Source organism: Habropoda laboriosa, unplaced genomic scaffold, assembly GCF_001263275.1.
Source record: "Habropoda laboriosa isolate 0110345459 unplaced genomic scaffold, ASM126327v1 scaffold32, whole genome shotgun sequence".
In the NCBI taxonomy this organism is placed as follows: domain Eukaryota; kingdom Metazoa; phylum Arthropoda; class Insecta; order Hymenoptera; family Apidae; genus Habropoda; species Habropoda laboriosa.
In genome coordinates, this window is record NW_017100135.1 from 66667 (window position 1) to 76599 (window position 9933).

The following is a 9933-nucleotide window of genomic DNA, read 5'->3' on the forward strand; positions in this document are numbered from 1 at the left end:
TGAGAAAAAAAAAAAATATTTTATCTACTATTTTTACTGTTTTTTTATACTTCACAAAAAAGAAGTTACAAATCTTGCTGAAGGTTTCAGAGAAGATTATAAAATAATTATCCCGATAAGAAGTCCAAAGAAGAAGTTTCGAAAAGCTATTCTTCTCGTTAAGAATTCACAGAGATCTACTCTTTTCAGCGTACTTCTATTTTTTTTTTCCCTGCAGGAAGAATACAGAAGTTGTTCTGCATTGATTAACGATTGCAAGTCGAGAACATACTGGCCACTGACCGACTTCAAACTTGAGAGCATTCTTACGGATTCAATGTACATAAGTTGAGAAAGAAGTTGCAGTTGCTGGCGGTATTGCTGGTGTTGTTGCTCTGGGATGCAGCAGGGAATAAGACAAACGAGAACGTCATCTCCTTTTCAACAAAGAGCGGGGGAATAAAATCAACCGTAACGAGCGAGAACTTTCCAAGACTTTATTCGCGGAACATCTCGACACTGTGCGCGATTGAAATCTCGCTTTTATGCATTTCCAAGTAAGCTCCTTCACGTCGCGATACTTAATATTCAGTAGTTACTGTCGCACATTGAAATCGTACGTCGCTGCACTCTTCACGTTCAAGTTTACACGTTAAATCGGAATTTCACGCGGGAAAGGAAATTGCGAAAAAAGGAAAAATCATTTTTCTGTTTACTGTTTAAAGAAAAATAATATTTCTTGTTTTACGAATATTTAACGAATCGTTTAAACTGGAAATTTTTGAAATATCGCAATTTGAAAAATTGAATTTAAAAATGCATCTCAATTGAAAGTTAATAAAATTGTTACTAGGTTCTTTTAGCGATCTAATTATCCTCAAAATCGCAATTGCTCTCAAGTCATAGAAATTATAAAGGGAATAATTTTTCAATTTACTATTCAAAACAGATAAATAAAAATTCTCCACGTGCCTCTACCAGATCCAGAGTATAAATAGCGAAAATAAAAGTAGAAAAAAAACGCTCGGCGAAGCACGAAATTTACGCTATCTTCGCCTAAGTAAATCGTGTGGGCGCTATTAAAATCTTCATGCAACATTTTGTCCACCGCCATTCTAAAATTGAATTCCTTTGTACTTCCCTGTTTTCCACAACGCTGACTCCCGTCAAAGTCGAAATCGAACACCTACGATTCTGACATTTTCACAAATGATCCATCGTGTTTATCTTTCTCGCCGAGTTTATGGATGTTCGTGTGAATGCAATAAAAGAATACTCACCGAGTACGCCGAGACGAAAATTAATGGAGACGACGATAAGACGACCGTAAGCAGCTAACGCGGTGCCGTCGAAAGAATTTCCAGCGCCCCAAGAATAGGAATCACCGTGAATGAGAACAAGAGCTGGCAATAAGTCTGGAGTACTACCTGAAACATCGAATCGTTATCATTAGTTAGACCTGTCACAGGCTTCAGGAAGTGCTACTGTATAAAAAATATTCAACATTTCGTTGACACAGCAGATAAATTGATTAAAATGTGAAATTAATGGAATTAATTGGTTACAACATTTTTAAGTGCATAAGAATTTATTTAAAAAATCTGATCACTGAAAATTAACAGCTATTTAACATAAAATTTAACAAGATACTAGTCAAAAACTACTGTATTTTTCTGAAAAGTAGTAAACAGTAGTCAGAAGAGAAATAATAAGAAAATTTGGACAGATTTCCAAAATTCTGCACACTTTTTGCACAGACAAAATAAACTTCCTTTAAATCAGAAAATTATAATTATAATCAAGATTACAATCAGAAAAGAGAAATAATAAGAAAATTTGGACAGATTTCCAAAATTCTGCACACTTTTTGCACAGACAAAATAAACTTCCTTTAAATCAGAAAATTATAATTATAATAAATATTACAATCAGAAAATAATATTATTAAAAAATTAATAATAATATTCTTAACTTTCAACAAGAATGTATCATATACGATACAATCTCACTCTTCATTCGCAATTTTATCACACTGATATTTTTGTGAATTAAACTCAAGGAAAACGTGCAAACCAGAGGCATAATATTTTCCTCGTTTGCCCGTAAAATCGCGATTTTTCCATTTCCAAAAGTTGCAGCTGTATTTTAACGCGAGCTTGAAATAACGCGCGAATTATCCAGGCGAAATTATTTTCAACGTCTCGTTAATACACACACACAGATACCTTTCAACGAAACGAAAACTGGTTAATTTGAGGCAAGGAAGAGATGTCCCGTCCATTATCGATAAAAATCTGCAGGTAACGATCGTTTTCACGCCGTGAAAAAAATTTATTTACGGGATGGATTTAATTATAGCGTTTTAATATTTTTTTAATTAAATCTTCTAGCTCGAGTGCGTCAGAATAAAAAATCTATAATTATTTATGAAACCGACCGCGGAACCGGGTTCAAACGCGATTCAAACGCGGCAGAAAATAAAAGAAAAATCGTGTAAAATAACTACGCTGAAAGAACGAACTGTTAGTTATACCGCACGCGTACAATAAATAACGAAAGCCACCGTCTCTCTCTCTCTCTTTGAGCGGAGCTTTTAATAAAACGCAGATACAACAGAATTTGAATAGAAATCCAAATGCTTTGTATCCTTTGGTCCATCTGGAAAGCAGTTCATTAAACTGAAATTATTTGATTAAGAGGAAGAAAAGGCAGCGGTGGATAAAAATGTTTGCCAAATTAAATAAGTCCTATAATTTGCTATGCTCTTTCAGATAATTGCATTTGGTTAGTTCAAAATGACTGTGTAATAAGAATTTTATCAAGTTGAAAACTGATATTTATGATTATTTCTGAAGAGTAAAAAAGACTGCAATCTTTAAAATGTTTAACGGTATTAATAACTAAATAAAAATTTTACGGTGTTTTACTCGTTTAAGATTGTTTTCTATAAATAACGAATGAAGGAAGATTGTTTTAATTGAATTCTGAAATTGTTTCGACGCGACTTTTTCTTTTTATCATCTTCTTTTATAATAATTTTGTTTTTCAACGTTTCTGTTTTTTCAAGAGACGACGTTGAAAATATCGTCGCTCGGAAAGCTTTCGTTCAGATGAAGTGTAGACCCATTTTGCATCCCCTTTAAAAGCATGCATTTTTAACGCGTCCCTCTTTCCCCACGAAGTAATAATATCGATGTAAATCAAACTTGATAGTTTTGAGTGACTCGGTTCGCATAATCCACATCTCCTAACTATGTCAAAAATACTTATCTGCTACGTTGAATGAAGCATGAGAAACCTCGCATACTTGTTCACTTCGCGAAAAATGCCATCCTCTCGGGAAAACGAAAAGGAACGAAGGGAAAATGAACGAATTAAATGAAAAATTCAACGAACCATTTTTACGTTCGTGATATTTGTACGTTTAAAATACGAAATGCAAAAATTTAGAGCTAACATACTTAATATTGAAAATTTCAGAGTCGGCAAAAATTTTAAATTCAAGGTGCAGAAACTTGAAAATTTCCAAAACAAGAATTCATAAAATTTGTATTAAAGAAACAATTAAAAGAGAACTGAATTATTAATACATCACACTCGATATTTTCAACGTTAGAATTGATACTCGAAGTGACTGCATTCGAGTCGCTGTATTTCTAAATAAAGTTAAGATAAAAGAAAAAGTGTAAGGAAGAACATGCGAACCACAAAATTACGCGATCGATCGATAGGTTCCTGCAAATAATTGCAATATTATATCATCGTTCGTACGTGTTGAAAACCGATATTCAACCTCGATACCGAGACAGATCGTTATTTGATACACGTTACAAATGGTTCCTCGATATCGACGGTCCTCCATGAGAAAACAGCCGATAGAAAAAGCTCATAAAGGGAAGAGACTCGAGTCTTTTTTGTGGCCTCGATTAGGGAAACGATCGACTTCCACGTTCAAAGCTGACTCACTCTACAGGGGCTTCTTTGGTGGACCAGAATTTCGAGAGACCAGACTTTTTGCCGTCCCGACGATTGCCGATGAAATTGAAATTTTTGTTGAACGAACGGTGAAAAATGCGAATAAACGTCGCGCGTCAATTTTTTCGACTCGGATGAAAAAGTTCAGACATTACGTAGAATTTTATGTAGATAACGCTATTTCGATATTTTCTCAAGTTTTTTTTTTACGAATCTTCGGCAGATAGACGTTGTACGTTGAAGAAATTTTCAATACCGAATATTTGGAATATATTGGAAAAATTGAACGGGACAGTTTATAAGCGTTTCGTGGACAGAACGGAAAAGATGAAATTTATTCGTACAACGAATTCGATTGTCCGACTTGTTCGGAAATATGGAAAAATAAGATTCTATTTAATTCCATTCGAATTCATTTTCATTCTTCTATAAACTTTGGTATATTTCAATAATCGTTACAGTGAAAGGGTGAAAATTGCACTGTAAATAGAATATTACAGATAGAAGAACAGTGTAATTCCACGAATTTGGTATTTTATCAAGAACAAATTCGAAAAATAAAAAATAATAAATAATTTATTACCCTCTTCTTTGAGGGCGATTTTTACCCCTTCAGTGTGAACGATTGTCGATCAAAAAAATACGTGTCGAATATTTTTTCCAGTACTACAATATACCAAAGTTTCGTTAATATCTTAAATTCAAATATCAAAGTTTCATTGATAAATTAACCCTAGTACGGTCTTCGGGTCAGTTTTGACCCACCGCCTTCTTATTTTTTTAAACAACTGTTATCAAGTTTATGTTCCCTTAACATTATATTCGAAGTTTATTGTCCAGGTTCACTCAACGTGCTGCTAACAAAAATGATTACAAATAGACCCAAGAACCCTTTGGGTCATTATTGACCCAAAGACCTTAAGCGTACACTCATAGTATCTCGCTTCTCAACGCGTCTTCCAGCGTATCGAAATTTACGACATTTCAACAGTACGACGCATTATCACCGATACAATTAACCTAACTAAATACATAAAATTAACGAAGCCACCGTTTCGAATTCTGACAGTTCCTCGAACATCACACAAACGCGCTCTAGCAGGATCCTGTTAGGCAACATTATTCAACAAGCGAACAACGCAGACGTGGAAATCGATATTCATCAATAGCAATGAGTATTGGTATTCGCGTGGTACTGAAGCCATGCGTATATCAATGTTCGATTCAACAGTAATCGACGTTGTATCCTGTATACGCGCGTAACACGCGAGCTATAAGTTCAATCATTCGTGTGAGCGTTAATTATAACCGAATGCTTCTACGATCTTTAGCAAAATTTCAACCTTTTCTGTAGTGCATTTTTGTCGTTCGATGACAAAATTTCACCCGAAAAATCGCGATTCTCCGAAAATTTCGTACCGGAAATCAGATTTTTTTTCAGTCACCGCCTGTTGTATATCGAATTTTTTCGCCGAATAACTCTGTACGACCTCGATTATTCAGTAGCGACGATATTTGAATCATCAATATTCATCGGTGTTGTTAATATCGCGATTCATCGAACCGATATTCATTAATGAAATCCACATTTATCGTGGAATATATAGTTTTTAAGGATTTAGCAACAGCGTAAAGTAACTCTTTACTCAAGCCCGATTATCATCAGAAATTATGCAAACATTCGGCAGTCACTTTACAAAGTAATGCTCAATTCACCACTCGGAGAATGTAAATAGCTGCGATTTAACAACGAATCTACTTGCGATATAAAACCACGTTTCAACTCGTTATTTGATGTTTAGCTCTAATAAATCCGTCTCGATATAAGCTCGTTGATTAAACGAGTGCACTCTACTGGCGTTCTTCCTGCACGGTTTAGTTTTCTTTCTTTTTTCAGAGATACGAGTTAAATAAAATGTTAAAATAAGCTGCGTATAATCGCTAGAACACTAATAATAAATTGAACACCTTTGTACAGAAAAGCTTGTAATAAAAGCTTGATACACTTTATCTAAAAATAAGTTATTTATAGGGAGTGTGGCGTAATAATATGCAAGAAAAACAGTGTAGGTAACAAAAATTTTTGAACCTTTGATATTTTGTATCGATTTCTAAATTTAAAAATTTGTTTCACGATTTCTACGCCATCCGGAATAAAGTTACCAGTATTGCTCTTGAACGTCGATAAACAAAATTTCACAGCGACATTTAAATACACAAGTTTACGTTTCGCAATGATAAACAAAAAGTGATCAAAATTGCAGATTATTTTGGAGAGAAACTTACAAATTACTCGTTAGAAACGAGCAGAAGAAGAAAAAGGAATACCTTGTCGCGTAATAGTCCCCGTGTAAAACCCTTAATAACGGCTCGCGTAAAGGTGCAGCAACAACTTTAATTTAGAAAATACAGTCGAGCAATTAACTTAAAAGCAAGCCAAGCACTCAGGTGCAATTGCAAATAACGCATAGAGTTTCTATGTTCATATAGCGGATCAGAAGCAACCAAATATTGTTCCTGCTCTTCCAATTTATAAATGGACGGTACAAGAAGACTATCATACAACGGCATGTGTATTCCCGGCATTGAATTCGTTGTTGCACGTGTATCAATTACGAGGTACGGAAAATAAAGTAACGTGACGCGTGGAGATAACAATCCTGCGTAAATTCACGGAAAAATATTATCTTGAAAATCTTCACTTTCCCGTTTCCGGGGATTTTAAGGATAACGGTTTCTGTTTGCGCAACGTTTCGTCGTGAAATTTTGGAAAGAAACATTTTACCGTTAAATATTGCAATTTTTTCGGATCTTTTTTCGTTACAAATTTATTACAAAAATGTTTCATAGATATGAGTATCGAGTTTTTTTTTAAGAATGTACAGGATTAACCTTTTCTGTGAGAGAGAATATTAATAGATTACGTGTCAATCAAAGTAAGTTTCTGCGTGTGGCATGTTTGCAGATATTTTAGACTTTTATACCGAACTGGGTCACCTATCAATTAACTTTCAAGGAATCCATTTATAACTCTGGACGGATGAGAGTAATAATGCTTCTCAAGCCCAGGGTACTTCGTCTACCTTACTTAAAAAAAGGGAAAAAAGTTTATCTGCCAGACATTGAAAGGTAGATTTAAGCGGAAAATATTACGAGTTAAATTTGGATGAACAGTTTCCAGTATCGAATGATCATCGATACTATCTTATCCGTGTTAACACGTTCGATGACACAAACCTTAACTGGTGTTTATTAAAAAAGCGACACATCGCATAAACCGTTAATTTTGAAATTCATATCTACCAAAAATAACTCTAAAAGTGAGCTGCTTTAATTCAAAGTAACGACACAAAAATTAAAATTGAAATTATGTGTATCGTTTAACAAAAACAGTGTCGTAATTCAAAATAGGGCTGTTTTAACCCTTTTTAAATAGCAAACAATACACACAAAACTCAAAGACTATTATCTAAATTGTAAAGGAAAAAAAATGTTACGATTGCTAAATGATCGAATAATTAATAATTTTCCAGCCCAAAAAATTTCAAAACCAAATTCCTGAAACATCTGCTTTCGCCGCTTAACGTCACGAACGTCACTCTTCTATCAAACCGACGGTACACGTCGATGACTATTAACGCGATCTAATCACCTCCTTAGCAACCATGCCTCTGGTTAACTCCTCTAACCAGCCTTGCATAATTTATCCCACTTAATAATCAATTTTCCCTGACGCCTCTGCTTTATCAGAAACAAGCCGGAACAGCGAAGGGCTCCGGCAGCACTGCACTATCATTCCGCGGCTCGAGTTATTTTCCCGGGGGACACATCAGCACGTTCGTGATTCATGAAATCACATAATTGTCCGCGAATGAGCCACAACGGCGTCGGTGTTAGCGATGCCAGGCGAGACGAGACGTCCACCTGTTGCGAATTCTGACACGACACCGCGTTATCGTGCCGGAGCGGACAGATAGGTGACTAGACCCGGGGCCTTTATCTTCGCGCCACGTCTCGCTTCTTCATCCGGCGGCACCAGAGATCGAATCTGCGAGAAATTTACGAGTGATCCGGTATTTTGCGTTAGCTCTGACACGTCTGGACCGCCTCGCCTGGCCACCCTTATCGCTACTCCGGACGTCTGATCGCAGATTACGCCAGACTGTGTTTGCAAATCGAGATCGCTTCCGCCGGACTACGTTATCAGAATTTACTTCAAACGTCGCTTTTTCACGAGCTATTGAGCAATTTCGGAGGCCGGGCGCGGGAACCAGGTGAATCGAAATTGTACGATTTTTCGGGAAGTAAAGAATATAGAGAAATGTTCGAATTTTGAAGTAATAAATTTGTAGCAGTATTATTGGTAATTTGCATTACTATTATGGAGAACTGTATTTTTATTTATATTTTTCTTTTCGAAACAAAATTTCTGCTTCTCAAACGTTTTAGTGCAAAAGTGTGATAGAGTTGTTGGTCGATCGTAATTAAAATGTTTGTTAGAGTGAAAAGGGTTAAGTAGGGACAATAGCGAAATCAAAATTTAAATTTAATTTTTAACTCTTTTTTGGTAAACTCTTTCATATAACTGAAAGTCTAAATCCCTCGAAACTTGCCAATTTTAGAGCCCGGTGCAGGAACCAGGTGAATGAAAATTATACAATTTTTTAGGAAGTAAAAAGTATAATGAAACATTCACACTCTACTTTAATTAGAGAGTAAATTTAATTTTAAACCTTTTTTGCTAACCCCTCTCGGTGTATTAAAAATCCCTCGAAGTTTGATAAAGCTCGACTTAATAACACAAAAAGCGAAAAGAAATTAGTAAAACAAGCAAACAAAAGTTACAATTCGTACAATAAGTATAAACAGTATATTCATGTTAATTCTACAATAAATATTCTTCAGTCTCTAGAGTTCAATCAACAAAACTTCGAACTTCTCAATCCTTCTTTACGAACTAACCGAGAGAACAAATCGTAATTTGAAAGAAATTGTTGTTTCTCCTTTAAAAAACAAAAAACAATCAAGAATACTCGATAAAGTGGCCTTGCTAGAAAACAACTTTTTCCCCCGTCGTGTTCAGCACGACGAATTCAAATTCAGGCAGAATTTGCATTCAATTTGTCGGAAACTCGGTTGCGCGAAATCCGGAAGGAACAAAAGTCGAACGGACGATTAGCATCCATCAAGTGAACAAAACTCGCGCTCGACGGGAACTTCCCCGACCGTCTCGAGATCTTAACGAGAGATCTTGAAGTCGTTACCAGGAGATGAAACGCAGCTCGAATTTAAAAATATCCCAAAGGAGCAGGCACAGAGAAAACGTAGATCACCTTGGTCTCCCTTAATTACCTTTCACGGTATTATGCAAAAAAGACAAACTTGGCCAAGGGAGGAGAGAATAGAAGGCCGGGAAAGAATGAAGAAAGACGAAGGGAGGAAAAGAGAGGAAAAGAGAGAAGAAAGAGCTTTTCAAGAAGAATTAATCCTCCCGACCTCTGACCTCTCCCATACACGTTCGCTCGATTTTATCGGGCTGCATGCTTTCAGAAGTGAATGAATCTTCAGGAAACGCGACGTCCTAACCAATGGAAATAACGAATAGCTCTCCCTATTTCTTTTTCCGGTTTTCGACCAACGAGTTTCTGCCTAATTTACCGGGGCATGGCAAAAACAAAGATCGCTTGTCTCGTGGTTGAAATTACATTCTTGAGATGATCGTCCCCTCTTTGACGAACGAGCAGTTACGCGACATTGACACAGTTTAACCGATAATTGAAATTTGTTAATCTTTTCAGATATTGCTTCGAGGTTTTTTTCTTTGGAGAATCTTTTTTCGAGCGATGGTAGAATATATCTGTACGCTTTATTCTTGTCTTCCATTTAGTGGTTTCGACGGAAGATATATTAATAAATTGTAGATAAGGATGTTTAGAAATTAATTTATATAGTTAGTAGATTTTGTAAGAAATTAAGGTA

The 9933-nt window shown here is 35.7% G+C and overlaps 1 protein-coding gene across 1 annotated transcript in view; it reads right to left on the minus strand.

Moving 5' to 3' along the window:
* LOC108578476 (neuroligin-1-like) overlaps positions 1 to 9933 on the minus strand; it is a 58951-nt gene that overhangs the window by 28948 nt on the left and 20070 nt on the right. The window contains exon 2 of the mRNA XM_017941827.1: positions 1260 to 1406. Coding sequence (XP_017797316.1) covers positions 1260 to 1406 — 147 coding nt within the window. The remainder of the gene's footprint in view (positions 1 to 1259; positions 1407 to 9933) is intronic.